Consider the following 17,487-nt stretch of genomic DNA (forward strand, 5'->3'; position numbering starts at 1 on the left):
TTTGTCCTGTTCCATTACTGACATGGGCCTATGGACTAATCACAACCTCCTTGGGCCTCAGCTTTGTCATCTTCAAAATAAAGAAATCAAGCTAGATAACTGCTTGGGACACAGGGATGATTGTATGGGAGATAAGGAGATTTGTGTTACTGGTAAACTGGTCTATTGGAGCTTTACTGGGCCATAGAACCAGAAGAGAAAGACATCATCATCCAAGCACCTGATCCCTGCCTGTGCTCTCATCTGCTGCACCTCATGATTCAGGAGTGGTGAGTCTCTTTCAACAACCTCGAATTAAAATAATAACTAACATTTATATAATCCCTTAAGGTTGCTCAAACAGGTTCCCATAGCCAACAATCGAAGATGACAGGATGCAAATTCAGGTCTTCCTCACTATAAGCCCAATCTCTGATGCATTATACCATCTTATCTGATTGTGTGAACTGTGGTAAATCACCTAATCTCTCATTTTCTTCATTTGAAAAAATGTATATGGGGCAGTTAGATGGCACAGTGGTTAGAGCACCATCTCTGAAATCAGGAGGATCTGAATTAAAATTTGGTCTGAGACTATGTGACCCTGGGCAAGTCAGTTAACCCCAATTGTCTCCAAAAAATAGAAAAATGAATATAAATAATAGCTCCTACTTCATAAGGTTGTTAAGGAATAGAGACAGAGATTGGTACAGTGATTTCATTGGAGTAGAAAACAAGGATGAGGAAACTTCCTATCAATAAAAGTTGGTACTATATCTGCAACTTGTCTTAAATTTCCTTATAGTTCCACTGTTTAGGGAGCATGCTCAGGAGTCACGACCGCAGGATGTGGAATTTGGAAATGCCTCCTCTCCTCCTGTTGCCTATGGCTTGGGATCTATAGTTTTTCTATGAGGGATATCCCAAAGTGGGTTGGGAGGTCATGAAAAGACATTCTCAGTGTTCGAGTGCTCTAAAAAGGGAACCAACCTTCAGCACCTTTTTGTAGTTTGGTTGTTTCATCATATTCGACTCTTTTTGGGAAAAGATATGGAGTAGACATTTCCTTCTTCAGTTCATTTTGTAGATAAGGAAACTGGAGCAAACAGGGTTAAGTGACTTCTCCAGGGTCATATAGTTAGTTAAGTAAGGCCAGATTTGAACTTGGGAAGATGAGTCTTCCTAACTCCAGGTTTGGTTATACACTAAGGCACAACCTTCCTATCCCTTTGGTACTAATTCCAGTCTTCTTTATAGATCATACAAAGCTAGGTGAGTGTTAGATCTTGAGGCCATGGCTTTATGTCAGTCTGGCACTTGCTGTAGTGACAATTACTAGACATAAGCATCCATTTTTTAATGGATAAAAGACTAGAACTGGAATCAAGAAGGCCATTTGAGTCTTTTTGAATCTAAAGAAGTCATTATTTTATATGGGCCTTAGTTTTCTCAACAGGCAAATGGATATAATTAACTCCTACCTCATGTAGTTGTTATGGGCTAGCAACAGAAACTCTGTAATTCTAGGGATATAAGGAACTCCTAGACTAGTACACTGAGGGGGTTAAGTGGCCTTCCTAGTATGCCAGAGGTAGACATTGAAGCCACGTCTTCCAGGATCTAAGGCTGTCAACTCACTATGGTTTAGTCCCTCTATAGGGAGTCTTGGGAAGGTTAAATGAACCAGAAATATAAATGGCTTTACCTATCCTTAATCTATAGATTAATGTTGATATTTGGTTTTGGTTCAGACCTATGATTTATTTCCTTAGCAGGAACCACTCTCTATTAATGGAAATCAACACCTTATCTAAAATTTAGATAATTACTTGGGACATGGAATGGTTAAGTGTTTTGATCAGTTTGCATCAGAGGTGAGGTTTTTAAACCCAAGTCCTTCTGATGTTGAGATCAGAAGACCCTATGTTGCTCTTAAATTCTTATATCTTACAATTTTAGTTTCAAAAAGTCTATAATGTAAAGTTCGCTTGCTGAAACCAAACTTCTGTTCTCATGGAGCAATGATATCCTGTGATCCCCACAACTGACACTAATTTGAATGTTAAAGAATGGTCCCCATCTCCTCACCACATCATCAATATGGTGGTACTCTGGACAATTTCCCTGTAATGAGAAGGAAGGCAGAGGCAGGGTGGCAGTCAAGATTGCCTCACCTAAGTCCAAAGTGTATCCATTCTCAGAACCTGATATTGTGGTAGGTCATATTTGTGACCTTGAATACCAAGTTTATTTTCCAATAAAAGAGTAAGTGAAAGACCCAGCATATTGGTACAGATCTATGATCCCAGCTACTGAGAAGATGAAGACTAGAGGATCTCTGGAGCATCAGATTTCTCAGCTGCAGTAGGGTATGCTGATTTGGTGTCTGTACTATGTTCAGCATTAACAATAAGCCCCCAGAAATGGGGGGGGGCATTGAGTTGTCTAAAGAGGGATGAATTTGCTTAGGATGGAAATGGGATATGTCAAAAATAAATGGAGTAGCCCTTGCTCTTTCAGCTTGAGTGAGATATGGAGATTCAACCTTTAAATTGAATTCAATTCAACCTTTAAATAAATAGACAAATAAATAGATGAATGAATCAATGAATCAACTGTAAGACCTTTGAACTAGATTCTCATGAGTCAAAGCTATTGCTCATCAACCCTAAAACATCTATTGATCATGGAGACTTTAACTAGAAACTAGTAAGAATAACTAGAAGAGACAGTCATCCTTCTTTTAGTAGCCTTTTACCTAGAGCTCCTCTCTCTGTGAATAAGTCCTCTTCCAAATACTGTGATCACACAATCTTCCATAGGAGAGTCCAACTTATTCTGAACATAGATGGAGGCTATGACTGGTTCATACAGTCTTACTTTCTCTGGCACCTGTAGGGAGAAATAGAATCTGTCTTACCGAAAGAAAAATATGCCAAAGATATATTTATCAAGGTGTGGACATCAGTGAATAACTAGAGGAAACTAGAGTTACTCCTTTCTCACATCAGCACAATATTCCCAACCTCCACATACCTTCCTAGCTTCAACCATGGCCACAATTTGAAACCTGATCCTAGCCCGAACACAAAGCAAGAGGCTGTATACACAAAAAGAAATCATTGTAGGTCTAGTGTCTGTTGTCTATAATTGAAAATCTTCACTCAAGATGGAACATGCTTCCTTCCTACACCACTATCTACCTCCAATGACTGATGGACTCTGGCTATAGACTGAAGCTTATTTCCTTCCTTTCTTCCTAGGTAGCTAGGAGACTTATTTTGCATAACTAGATATCTTTGTAATTGGTTTTGTTTTTCTTGCCTTTTCTATAGGCTGAGGGAGGGAGAAGAGGGAAGGAGAGAATTTAGAACTGAAAATAAAATAAAAGCAAATTTAAAGAAAAAAAAGAGAAAACCTTCATAACTGAGGAAGATAGAACTTTAGATTTTACATGGTAATGTAGAAGTCTCTCTGGGAGAGTAAATATCTCTTGAGTTCAGAAGGAAAACCTGCTTGTATACAGTGTCTCTTAACCATTATTACAAGTGGCTCATTCTGCAACACTCCTTACTCACTCTGCTTTTCCCTGAAAGGGTCAGATGTCATTTCTTAAAGCAGGGCTATCAATTTGATGACAGAGAATACTTCATGTAATTCAGGAAAGTAATTTTGGTCAGCAATTCAAGAAAGGAGCAACCCCCTAACCTCAATGGTGAGCTGTGGTTTACAAATGGCAATGTCCCGTTGAGCAAAATAGCTAATGTCAGGATCTCTGTGAGTTGCCACAGCTGTCAATCTCAGAATGCTGTTCTCAGGAGGGCTTTCCACAAAATGGGAGGAGAACAAGCTGGTACTGATGGTTTTAACTGAAACACAAGAGGAGTAGAGATCAAGAGAAGAGAGTGAAAAGCTGGAGGAAGATCCTTTTAAATGAGACACACAAATAAGATACTTAAACCACTGTTACTCTAATAAAATTATTGAAATGGGCTTCCACAGCTTGACTTGGACTGAAGGTGATGATCCCTTGAGGGAAATTGAAGATATATTTGTTTCCTCTAAGGAAGAAATCTACTAAACAGAAAAAAACAGGGCTCACATTGAGACCTAGATCTCACTGACCTGTCCAAACTTTCTTTGAGGGTTTTTCTCCTATTGCAAGGGAAGCCAGAAGATATTATGCTTGGCTGAATGTGTTTTACCTTCATTGTCTTGTAAAGTAAGTGAAATCTTCTTTTTGTAGAGCAAGGGGGTGATGGTGACTCCATTGTAGTCCATAGCCTGGATCCCTATCACCAGCTCTACAGTCTTCTCCTCACTAGTGTGGTTAAAGATTTTCACAGCTAACTCGACTTCTCCATCCAAAGACATGGAGCTGGATGAACTCAAGAGCATGTGCAGAGGATTTGATGTCTCTGGACTGAGGGAGAACCCATTGATCTTCCCAGGTTCATCTCTCTCTTTCCAGATTTTCTCCAAAAGTTCACTTTTTTGTGGAGATCCTGAAGGATAAAAGATATAGAAAAGACTCATCTCTCAACCTTTAGAGGTGATTTATGAGTCATAGATGACCTTTGGCAACCTGGGAATGCTATGGACCAGTTCTTAGAATAAGGTTTTAAATGCATAAAATAAAATACATAGTATTACAAAAGAAAGCAATTGTGTGGAAATTCAATTGTCAAAACATTTTTTCCATTCAAGTATAATGAAGGCCATACAAGTTTACTAATGAAATTCTTGGAAGTCCATGGACCTCAGTTAAGAACTGCTAGTTTAGATGTTCTCAAAGGTCCTTTAATTAAGATGTATTGTGATTTTAAATCTGCTCAGTCTAGAGTTACAGACGCTCTTCAGAGTTCTAGTGTTTGGTACCATAAAGAGAGATCAATCACAGTCATTCACATTGAGAATCTAAAATATAATTTTCTAAATTAATGAGTGACCTTTTAAACACCACAAATACCACAAAATTGTCAGTTGAAGGAGACTTCAGAAGTCATCTAATCCAACATTATATGATGATTTCCTTTACATTTCCAACATGTAGACATCTACTTGAAATCTTTGCTTTAAGACTTCTCAAAGCAACAAATTTCTGCCTTTAGAGGCAGCTCATTCTACTTTGGGATAGGAATTATTAGGAAGCTTTTACTTGTGTTAGGCTGAAATCTTGCTCCCTATAGTTTCTCTCCATTGTTCCTAGGTTTTCCCTAGTGTTCTCTGGGATTCAGCACAGTTTCATAGCACACCAAAATGGTTACTGAGAAGGTGCCTAGTACAGGAGTTCATCATATGACTATGGGCAAATCATTTCATTTTCCTTATCAGGTTTGGAAGGAAAACTAACTTTATAAATTGTAGAGCAATTACATTCATTGATCATTTATTAAGCACCTAGTGAATATAGAAAACTGTTTTAGATGTTAGGAGAAAATAAATATTTAAACAAGTCATAGTCCCTGACTTCATGGAGAGTTTAATTTGATAGAAACAGGGGTGGCTAGGTGGAGTAGATAAGCACCGGCCCTGGAGTCAGGAGTACCTGGGTTCAAATCCGGTCTCAGATACTTCATAATTACCTAGCTGTGTGGTCTTGGGCAAGCCACTTAACTCCATTTGCCTTGCAAAAAACCTAAAAAAAATCTGATAGAAACAGGAAAGTGATATAGTGATTAGAGTATAGCTCTTGGAGTTAGGAAGACCTGTGTTCAAATGCTACTTCAGACATTTACTCAGTCTCATCTGTAAAATGAAACTAACAATTAAATACAGGATCAAAGAAAAAATGTTTAAGGTACTTTGTAAACATAAAAATTCAACATGAAAGAATGTTAGTTTTCATTTTTGGGGTTGAGTGATCTGAGCTGAGTAATTCAAATTAAAATGTAAGCCATATATAGAAAATAGAAGGAGATTTTAAAAAGTCATAAGAAGTTGGAAGGAGAGATACAGAAAGTGCTAGATCAGGGTAAAGAAAGCTCATTATTGACTGGTGAAATCTGGGAAGACTTCATGGAAGAGATGGTGTTTAAGTTGAATTTTAAACTTTAGTAGGAATTCAAACACTAGTTGACACAATGCACAGGGGGCTGGGCCTAAACTCAGGAAGACCTGGGTTCAAATCCTACCTCTGACACTGCTTATGTAACTTTGGACAAGTCATTTAATTTTACTGGGACTTGATTGGACCATATGGCCTTTGAGGTCTCTTCCAGAAATCTATGAAGTATAATGAAGGCCATATTCCTATTCCCTTTTGTCACTGACTAGTTCTGTGATCTTAAGCAAATCATTACATCTCAATTTTTTTATCTATAAAATGAGAATATTACTTTTCCTTGATATATATATGCATATATATATGTATGTGCATATAATACACACTTACATATGTGTGTTGTTGTTTCCTCTTCATGAAGGCAGGCTTTTTATTTCCATCTTTGTACCTCCAGGACCTAACTTGTAGACTCTTAATGAATGCCTGTTGATTGGTTGATTACTTGGTTGATTCTAACTATTGAAACAAGTAACAGGGCCAACAAAAGCCCTTACATTCATGCTTGCTATGAGGGTAAAATGTGAAAACATTTTGAGAACTATAAAAATCTATACAAAAGTTGGGTGACACTATTATATGAAAAGAAAATTAATTAGGTGATGATTGAATTAATAAGATATTCTTATCATCATCATCATCATCATCATTATTATTAGAAAGGAGCAAAGAATTAATCTGTGTATATACTATGGGGTTAGGTTTTTGTATTTAAAGCTTGTTTCTTAGGATGAGAGAGAAGGTTATGGTTTTATTGCTTCCAGAGACCGTTTCTTTTGTTGACATTATTATTCAATTGTTTCACTCAAATTATACTTTTTTATCTGACCTGATATGAGGTTGTCTTGGCAAAAATACTTTTGCAGTGTTTGCCTTTTCCTTTTCTAGCTCATTTTACAGTTGAAGAAATTGAGTTAAGTGACATGACCAGAGTCACATAGCTGGTTAGTATCTGAGGCTAGATTTGAACTCAAGTCTTCCTGACTCCAGTCCTATGCTTCTATCCATTCTGCCATTGTACTAGTCCTTTACTTTCTAACTGCCTTTTATCCAATTACTATTTGATCAGCTTAAATGAGATGATAAATATAAAGTGCATACTTTAAAGCACTATGTCATTATTATTGTGATTATTATTCCTTACAAAGACTCCCTTTAACTATTTCCCCTCCTGGACAGTGTTGGCTGTCAAAAGAAGTCATGGTCCCACTTTGTCTGGCTATGTACCTTCATGGTATTTGTAGTTTTGGGTGATGTCTTCACAACGATCGCCTCCGATCCCCTTGGTGCTGATGTTATTGCCCACATATTTGGGATTGGTGTCAGCTTGAATCACTGTCCCATCCCTGCATTTCATCCAGATTGCACAGGAAGCATTGAGTGAGGCAAAAAGGACTGGTACCACAGGGCTCAACTCCAGAGCCCCTTCCTTGACTGCCCTAACTGGAACTAGATCACAAGGCACCAAGACTGAAAGAGAGAAATGGGTCAGATTAGAGAAAACTTCTGGATATCCCTAAACGAGAAGAGCTGCCCCAAAGTAAGAGAAGTCTCTAAACTTCCCTACACGTTCTTCCCCTCAATTCTTCTTCCTGTCCTGCTTCACTTAGTTTCTGGTCATCATTTTCTCCCAGGATGAAGGTGAGAAGTGTGAGTCAAATTTCTGAAATTGGGGTTCTTAAGGAAATTCTAAGGGCAATAGAGCCCCTTGTGGAAGGGCTAATGGGAAACATCAACCATTTTGCTTTGATCAGAAGGTGATGTGCCACGCAATAGGTTGTAAGTATTCTCAAGGTAGTGGCAAAAGAATCCATGGAAGTGTAAGGACTTCACAACTAATTTCACCCTGTCTCTTTCCCTCTATTTCTTCCTCATCCTTTACTGAATTTCCTTTCTTACCATTAGGTTCACCTTCTTTCTGAAGGCTTGAATCCACAATCTGCCATCCTCCATAACCTGGGGGCAGATCAGGTCTTGTCATCCAACATTCAGTTGAAACTTGGAAGATACTGTGAGTAGAAAAAGGGAAAAACTGAAGTGGAGCACCAAAGAGGTTCTAGAAATTTAAGGGAACCCTGATTTTGTTAGTGAGAATATTCTATACTTTAATGCATATACAAGCCCTGCTAAATCTTAGAAGATTCATCATCATCATCATCATCATCATCATCATCATCATCATCATCATCTCTTCCTCCTCCTTCATCTTCCTCCTTTGCTTCTTCTTCTTCTTCTTCTTCTTCTTCTTCTTCTTCTTCTCCTCCTCCTCCTCCTCCTCCTCCCTTCTCCTCCTCCTTCCTTCCTTCTCCTTCTTTTGTTTCTGTGATCAAAAAGAATTAGTACCCGGGGGCCAACTTTCTGGATATGACCCTTTTTGAATTTAGATTGTTCTCTGAATCATAAACAGGAGACTTTTGCAGTTTGATAGCTCTATCAGAGCTTTAGGTATTTAAGCCCTAGTCTTTGAGAACCCAGAATTCCTTTATATCAAGAGAGGTATCAAAATAGATCTTTATTAAAGAAGGAATGGGGGAGGCTAGGTGACACAGTGGATAGAGCACCAGCCCTGGAGTCAGGAGTACCTGAGTTCAAATCCAGCCTCAGACACTTAATAATTACCTAGCTGTGTGGCCTTGGGCAAGCCACTTAACCCCATTGTCTTGCAAAAAAAAATCTATTAAAGAAGGAATGGAATGTAAAAGAATTGCTGCATCAATCCAAGAAGGAGGCTAGAGGTTGGTTGTTTCAAGGTATCTTGTTTTTGTCCTTCTTTGTATCCCCAGCACTTACAACATGCTTAAAAGTAAGTGAATACTTGCTAACTGATCAGGAAGAAGGCTTCTGCATAGTTGTTACCTCATTTTCCTATACTCCTGTGTGTGTTCTGTAAGCTCTCCCTAACATGGTAATGATGGTGAGAGGAGGTGAGACAGATGACTCTGGATGGTCTGCTTATTTGTAGGTTCCCCTTTGGCTTAATTCAACCTCCATCCTATACCCTCTGGGGTTTCCTCACCAGACTCGGTTTTCTTGGTCTTCTCCAGTCTGAAGCCCATTCTCATCATAATATTCATTCACAGTCAAGGCTCCTCTTGTGCTCTGGGCTGAGTCGAAGATCGTGATAACACGGGCAGGAATACCCAAGGACCTCAGCACTATATAGGAGAAGGGGATAGTGAGTAAGTCTGGGTCCATGGCAGCATGGTGAAGAATGTTTATTGCATTCTACATCTGTACAGAGAGGTAAGTGGAAATCACGATGGAAGGAAAAGACATTGTCCTTGCCTTCAAGGATTTCACATTGTAATAGAACAGAAGCCACATGTAAAAAAAGAACATAGAATACCTTTGAAATATGGAATTGTGCTTAAAGAATAATAAAACTGTGTATACCCTTTGATCTAATAATACCAATATTAGGTCTGTTTCCCAAAGTTATTGGAAAAAAGGAAAAGAACCTATATCTTTTAAAATTTGAGTAACTCTTTGTGGTGGCAAAGAACTGAACATGGAAGGAATGCCCATCAATTGGGGTTTGTGGTATATTGTTGTAATAGAATACTATTGTGCTGAAAGAAATGATGAACAAGTTGGTTTTTAAAAAAAAATATGATAAGACTTGCATGGAATAATGCAGAGTGAAACAGGCAGAACCAATAGAAGTTGTATCATTTAAAGAGTAACTGTAAATGACCAAGTTATTCTGAGTAGTTGTTTAGTTATTTCATTCTTGCCTGACTCTTTGTGATCTTATTTAAGGGTTTTCTTGGCAAAGATATGGACTAATCTGCTATGTCCTTCTCCAGCTTGTTTGGCAGGTGAGGAAATAGGCAAACAGGTTTAGTGACTACCCCAGGATCACAAAGCTAGTTTGTGTCTAATGCTAGATTTGAATTCAGGAAGATGAGTCTTCCAGTCTCTAGACTCAGCACTCTATCTACTGAGCCACCTAGCTATCCTTATTCTGAGTAATATGAACTTTCAGATCAAAGGCAAAAGGACTTACGAAGAAAATGAAAACTACCTCTAGAGAAAGAACTGACAGGTAGAAGTATGTATTGTGTAGAGATCATATATATATATATATTTATATTTATATTTATATTTATATTTATATTTATATTTATATTTATATTTATATTTATATATGGAGATATGGGTATACACACACACACACACACACACACACACACACACACACACACACATATATCTTGGCCTTCTCCATGATGGTATTGTGAGGAATGGAGGGAGAAGATAAATAGAACTCAATATGTAACAAAAAAATAAAATATTTTAAAAAGGCTTTTAATAAATGTAAAAAATAAATATAGAGCCCAGAGATATGGTAATATAGATACAATACATATATCTATGTATGTGTGTATGGTCACACATCTTTATATGTAGGGTCTCAGGGAATGCTAAAATAAAATTAGCTATGAGGCAGGGTAGGGTTAAGGAAATGTTTCATCTGTGTTTGAAGGAAGATATGATATTATGTGGAAAAGGGGAGAGTATATCTTTTAAAGCCTAGAAAAGCAGTGATACTAATCAGCTCTGGAAGCTAGGCAGTTAGGAAATGACTTTTACCTGAGCAGGTGACAGCTGCCAACACCCAGGCCTGCCCATCAGGCACCTGCCGCCCTTGGCCAGTGAGCCAGTGCCAGAGGATGGGCAAGCTCCCTCGGCGCTTATACAGGAATCTCATGTCCCCTGAATCTTGTGTTTGAGATTTGGTCAGAATACTCTTCTCCTTTCTGTAATTCAACTGTAGGGGAATGAGCATGGGAGGGAAATATTAGTACTGATCTCCTAGGGCACCTCAATGGGAAAGGCCCTGTACTATATGAAAGCTATGTATGAAAAGGTCCTACTTCCAGGTTTGAGTGACCTCTAGAACAGCCTTAGTTTTTCTCTTTTTAACCTCATTTTTGTCATCTTCTTCTCTTCCCCTTTCCTTTCCTTCCACTCCTTTATTTCTTTTTCTCTCCCACCACCTTTGCTTAGTCATCTCTCCTTTTTCTCTTTCTCCTTTCTCCTTAATTTATACTAGGTCACTTCTATGACCTTTTCCTAGCCTAACCTTTTGCCCCTTACTCATCTCTTCATCCAGTTGATGAGATTCACTTATGAAAAAATGTCATTCTTTTAAAAGGATTTTAGAAAGATTGGGGAAAGCACCAGGAGAATCTGTAATAAATCATTTTATGGGTGACCCTGATCCTTTGACTTTAAGTACAATTTAAGAACTCAATTTCTATAAATATGTAAGTAGCAGATATTAAAGATAGACACTTTACAAGAGCCTTAACGTCTTGAAAAGAGAAAGAATAAAAGGTAATGAGTGGGGATAAAAAACTAGAAACTTAAAATTGGATTGTTTTTCCTTATTTCCAAGGTGAGTCATCAACATTTATTAAATATCTACTGTGCTAGGTGCTAGAGTGAGATCCAAAGCTTAGTACCATCTTTTTCTACATGAAGCCTTTTCTGATCTTCCCTTGCCACCACTGACCCCCCCTTCCCTATTTCATATTTATTTTATAATTATACAAAAGGAACCTCTAACTACAGACATAGAAACAGACATGGACACACACTCACACATACGTATGCACATATTGTGCTTTTCCATACCATTCACTTACCAAGGCTCCAAGTACCCGCGTCACATGTACAGGATTATTCCATTGATTGACTTTCTTATCTACTTCCAGTAAACTGAGACTGAGATCAATGACATTGATCTCAAACTGTAATTGCAATGCAGGAGGATGTGTCAAAGACCTAAAATGACCTTCAAATGAATCCTTTGTAAAATGGACTCCTAAGCTGGGATATCCTTATCTCACACTTCTCCCAGAATCTCTTCAAAGCACCCTTCTAGTTGACCCTTCTTCTCCACCCTCTCTCTCCCCAATCAAGAACTCTTACTAGGTTCTGTTCCTTTGTCCTAACAGGTTTTTGTCCATCAAGAGGTTAAACCAGAGGAAAAGGATGACTTACTGCTAAGGCCAAGGAAATTGGAACCTCCATCTCCAGAATGGACACTGAGATTTACAACCAATTGCCCCTGTGCATCCTATCCCAGGAGCCCCAGTACCTGACCAAAATCCCAAGGCTGAGGTTGGATGCAATCTGATGTCCCTAGGTAGATGAGACCATTCTGGTTCAGTAGATATTCTCTACGTTGTGTCTCATTCTCCAAGAATACTGCATCCTCTAGAAGGGGATCAAAACAAGTGTCATTCTCAGAGTTATTCTCAATGTCAGGATTTCCATTCACTTCGGGGAAAAGGCCAAGGCCAGTAAAAGTCTTCCCAGCCATGGGGAAAATCAGAAGACTCACTCTTACCACTCCCACAAAAACTGAGCTATGTGGGTCCCTACTTTCTTTGATGGAAAGCAGGGGAGGATGCCAGATTGGTCATGAGACTTCAAACATCAAAATTATTAGCTGACACCTTCTGATTATGTGGAGAAAAGGAAAAATAATATCCCTTCTTTCCCATGTTCATTCCAACCCTTTCAACCACAGTGAGAGTAGTAGAATTCAGAAAAAAAGAATAGTGATGAACTTTGTGACTAGATTGAAGTGACATCTTTCTGTTATTAATAGGGCAGAACTTTGTTGATTCCAATCCAACAAGACTCTTGACAAGAGATGCCCTAAGTAGATCTGGCATCAGATCCTGCATAGAACTGCAGAAAGTACAGTATTGGTTCTACCCTTCAAGTGCACAAGATACTAATAAGGAAGGAATTTTTTTGTTGAGTTTACAAGTGATGACTAAACTGAAAGAAATGAGAAGATATAATGAAGAGATATACAGAATGCCCTCTATCATTTTTGGTTACCAGAGGATAGCCTGGCCATATTTTTGACTTTTTTTTTAATCCTTTCCCTTCTTTTTATCCTCACATTTGGAGTTTAGAGCTGGTTAGCCACCTGATTTTACATCACGTAAACCCAACATGATCCTAGGAAAAGTATTGATTTGTTATCTAATTTAGTCCTATTGGAATAGGTAGTTATCTCTAGCTTTAAAAAAGATTATTTAAAATTATATTTTCATTTCATAGAAATTATTTTGGATTGATGTACATTTTCACTGAGTTAGAAATTTTCCCAAAAATTCTTCCTGAAAGGATCTCTTGAAATCCCTCTATAGAATATCTCTTCCATATGTCTCCTCTTTCTTCACACAGTTACAATCCTAATCCAGGCCCTCATCAACTCTCAGCTGGATTATTTCAGTAATCTTTTAGAGAATCTCTCTCCCTCATCTCTCCTCATTCTAATTCATCTTTTTTTTAAATTAAAAAATTTATGAACTTAACAAGCAACAAATAAAGAGGATACTCTTCATACACAGAATAGAAAAAGAGGATTGTACATGAAATTCATATCTCTACTATGGAAAGTTTGCTTTTCTTTTTACAGAATACATTTAACATACAGCCTTTTTTAAATTTAGTATCTTATTTTTCCATAGTTACAAGTAAAAAACATTTTTAAACATTCATTTTTAACACTGAGCTCTAAATTCTTTACCTTCTTCCCTTTTTATCTCTCTTCCTTCATTGAGAAGACAAGCAATTCAATATAGGTTATCTTGTCAAGCTATAACTTTCAAAGCTATCCTGCTTGTTTGTGATTTTCTGACTTTTCTTCTGTTTGTCTTGACTGTTCCAAGAATAAGGCATTCCATCTCTCAGCTCTGGACATTTTCTCTGGCTTTCCCCAATGCCAGACACATTCTCCTTCCTCTGCTCCAACTACTGACCTACTCAAATTCTAATTAGTATCAATCTGATATTATTCTAAGCTCTGGATATTGGATCCCAAAGCTCTGCAATTCGGATGGTAAATTCATTTATGCAATCCTAGGAAGCTAGATAGAGGCCCTCTACCCTTGTTTTTCTTGTCTTAGTGACCAAGCCCCAAGAAGCAGAGGTGACTCAACTACATGAAAAGTTCCAATTTATTTTTGTATCTCTAGACCAAGCAAGTGACCATCTTATGCCTACCTAGTCAGGATATATACCTGTATAATCTCCTCCTGTCTAATCTAAGAAATAGCCTGTCTTGTGACTATCTTAAGAACACTTAGTCAGTGGAGATGCCCCATGTTTCACCCAATTTATGAACCCCATGATAATATGTCATTTTTGGTCCTCAAGAGCAAAGTCTATTAACCAATGAGATTCTGTCTCATGCCTCTTTTGCAAATTTGGGTATCAAACCCCATAAAAACAAGGGGGGAGCAATCTTAGATTATGAGGAAACTGAAATCCATTTCATTAGAGGGGACTATGAATTCTTTAATAAATTGCCATTGACTCAGAGTTCTGCCTCAGTTTCTTTTATTGTAGGTGGGACAATTTTATTTTTAAATTTAATTTAATTTTTTAATTTTAAGATGATTTTAATATTTATTTATTCTCTTTTTTTGTACAAATAATGTTTTTATACATAAATAAAATATTCTTGTTTAAGAGTAAACAGAATACCCCTCCCCCACAAAATATAGACTTGCTTGAGCGATAAAGGGGAGAGAAAAAAATTAAAATTAAAAAAAATAATAGTAATAATTGTAGGTATGGCCAGGTGGCACAATGGACGGAGCCCCAGCCCTGGAGCCAGGAGCACCTGAGCCCATATCTGGCCCCATACACCCAACAATCACCCAGCCGTGTGACATGCAAGCCACCCCAACCCCACTGCCCTGCAAAAACCAAAAAAAAGAGAAAAAAAGACCCAAAATAAAATAAAATAGTAATAATAGTAGGGGTGGCTGGGTGGCAGACAGAGCATTAGCCCTTCAGCCAGGAGCACCTGGGTCCAAATCCGGCCTCAGACACCCAACGATCACCCTGCTATGCGGCCCCAGGCAGGCCACCCAGCCCCATTTGCCCTGCCCCCCCAAATAATAATAATAATAAAATAATAATAATAATAATAATAATAATAATAATAATAATAATAAATGTGCTTCAGTCTTTGTTCCAATACCACCAACTCTGTCACGGGTGGATCACATTCTTTATGATAAGTCCATCACAAAAGTTACTTCCATATTTTTCCACCATTGCCATTGCTGATTGCAACTCCCTCCATTCGTACTTCTCCACTACCATGTACTGTATTTTCTCTCTCCTCTCACTCTGACTCTGCTGTAGTGTAGCTGAGTGGCGCAGCAGACAGATCCCTGGCCCTGGGGCCAAGAGGTCCCGAGCCCGCCTACCACCCCTTAGGCCCAGAATCCACCTGGCCCTATGGTCCCGGACAGGCCATCCAATCCCAGCCCCTTGCAAGAAATAAAAAGGAAAATGTGCTATATCTGACCACGTGCCCCCCATAGTCCATCCTCTCCTCCATCACTCACATCCCCCCCTTGCCCCGTCCCCCCCTTCTTACTCCAGATGTCTATACCCCATTGAGTATATATATGCTGTTTCCTCTCCTAGCCACCTCTGATGAGAGCAAAGATTCCCTCATTGCCCCTTGCCTCCCCCCCGACCCCGTTCCATATCATTGCAATAGCTCATTGTAATAAAGAAAAAACTTATTATACGAGATATCTTGGCCTATGCCCCCCTCTCCTTTTTCTTTCTCCCATTATATTTCCCTTTTTTTATTGACTCCATTTTTATACCATATTTTATCTTCAAATTCAGCTTTCTCCTGTGCTTCAACTATAAAAGCTCCTTCTACCTGCTCTATTAACTAAGAAGGTTCATATGAGTATTATCAGTGTCATTTTTCTATGCAGGAATACATGCAGTTCATCATCAACAAGTCCCTCATATTTTCCCCTTCTCCTTCAATCTCTATGCTTCACCCAAGTCCTGTATCTGAAGATCAAACCTTCTGTTCAGCTCTGGTCATTCTAACAGGAACATTTGAAATTCCCCTGGTTCATTGAAAGTCCATCTTTTTCCCTGGAAGAGTACATTCAGTTTTGCTGGGTAGTTCATTCTTGGCTGCATTCTAAGCTCTTTTGCCTTCTGGTATATTATATTCCAAGCCCTACGAGCTTCCAATGTAGCTGCTGCTAAGTCCTGTGTGATCCTGACTGCAGCTCCACGATATTTGAACTGTGTCCTTCTGGCTGCTTGTAATATTTTCTCTTTGACTTGGGAGTTCTGGAATTTGGCTATAATATTCCTAAGGTTGTTTTTTTGGGATCTCTTTCTCAGGGGGAATCTGTGGATTCTCTCCATTTCTATTTTGCCCTCTGCTTCTAGGATATCAGGGCAATTTTCCTGTAGTAATTCTTTGAAAATGATGTCAAGGCTTTCTCCTGATCATGACTTTCAGGTATTCCAATAATTTTTAAATTATCTTTCCTAAGTCTGTTTTCCATATCAGTTGTTTTTTCAATGAGATGTTTCACATTTTCTTCTAATTTTTCATTCTTTTGGTTTTGAAGTAATGAATCCTGGTTTCTCATAAATTCATCAATCTCCCTGAGTTTATTCTTTGTCTAAAGTATTTGTTTTCCTCAAAGAATTTTCTTATCTCTTTTTCCATCTGGCCCATTTTGCTTTTTAAAGCATTCTTCTCCTCAATAACTTTTTGAACTGTTTTATCCATTTGACCTAAGCTGGTTTTTAGCATGCTATTTTCTTCAGCATTTTTTTGGATTTCCTTGACTAGGCTGCTGATTTCATTTTCATGTTTTTCCTGCATCTCTCTCCTTTCTTTTCCCAGTTTTTCTTCTATCTCCCTCATTTGATTTTCAAAGTCTTTTTTGATCTCTGTCATAGCCTGAGCCCAATTTCTGTTTTTCTTGGAGTCTTTAGATGCAGGAGCTTGTGCTTCTTCATCTTCATACTGAATATTTTGATCCTTCTTGGGATCACAGGCAAAATATTTCTCAATGGTCTTCCTCTTGCTTCTCCGCTTGTTCATTTTCCCAGCCTTAGCCTGTTTTGGGGGTGCTTCCTGAGCTTTTGGGACACTCCCCCAAGGGTCTCAGTGTGTGAGGCTCTGTCCTCCTTCCTGGTCTGTGAATGACCATATGTGCCCCACTCTTCCATGGGGCTGAAGTGGAGGGGCCCTGCTGTTCTATGGGGGGGCCTAGACTGGGATCAGGATCTGAATGTGGTCAGAGCCCCAGAGTCCTGTTCCAGGGGCAGAGGACAGAGCTCTGCAGTCTCTCCCTTCACTCCCCTACCTAGGCTCAATGGGCTCATGCCCTGAGGGCTCCTGCTTACTGGCTCCACCTGCTTCTGTTCCTGGATCTGGGCTGCCAAAAGATCTTGCTGCTTGCTGTGTGTCCTGAGGGCTGGGCTCCATGTGCTGCTCTGGCAGAGGTCCCCTGCTGTTCCCCCACTTTGTGCTCGGTGCTCCCCAGGGTGTAACTCAGGAAACTCCCCGCTGCTTTGAGCTGTGGCTCCCAGCGCCCTGGGGCTGCCTCTGGGAGGCTGAAGTTCTT

General features: G+C 38.9%; 1 protein-coding gene across 2 annotated transcripts in view; it reads right to left on the minus strand.

Annotated features, from left to right (window-relative positions):
• EPB42 (erythrocyte membrane protein band 4.2) overlaps window positions 1-17,487 on the minus strand; it is a 37,335-nt gene that overhangs the window by 4,731 nt on the left and 15,117 nt on the right. For both annotated transcript variants that reach the window (XM_074235226.1, XM_074235225.1), the window contains 9 exons: window positions 12,147-12,265; window positions 11,692-11,796; window positions 10,634-10,811; window positions 9,057-9,195; window positions 7,940-8,049; window positions 7,268-7,510; window positions 4,185-4,484; window positions 3,688-3,848; window positions 2,738-2,871 (listed from right to left, as the gene is read on the minus strand). In XM_074235226.1, the coding sequence (XP_074091327.1) occupies window positions 2,738-2,871; window positions 3,688-3,848; window positions 4,185-4,484; window positions 7,268-7,510; window positions 7,940-8,049; window positions 9,057-9,195; window positions 10,634-10,811; window positions 11,692-11,796; window positions 12,147-12,265 (1,489 nt within the window). The remainder of the gene's footprint in view (window positions 1-2,737; window positions 2,872-3,687; window positions 3,849-4,184; window positions 4,485-7,267; window positions 7,511-7,939; window positions 8,050-9,056; window positions 9,196-10,633; window positions 10,812-11,691; window positions 11,797-12,146; window positions 12,266-17,487) is intronic.

This window comes from Macrotis lagotis, chromosome 4 (assembly GCF_037893015.1).
Source record: "Macrotis lagotis isolate mMagLag1 chromosome 4, bilby.v1.9.chrom.fasta, whole genome shotgun sequence".
Lineage (NCBI taxonomy): Eukaryota > Metazoa > Chordata > Mammalia > Peramelemorphia > Peramelidae > Macrotis > Macrotis lagotis.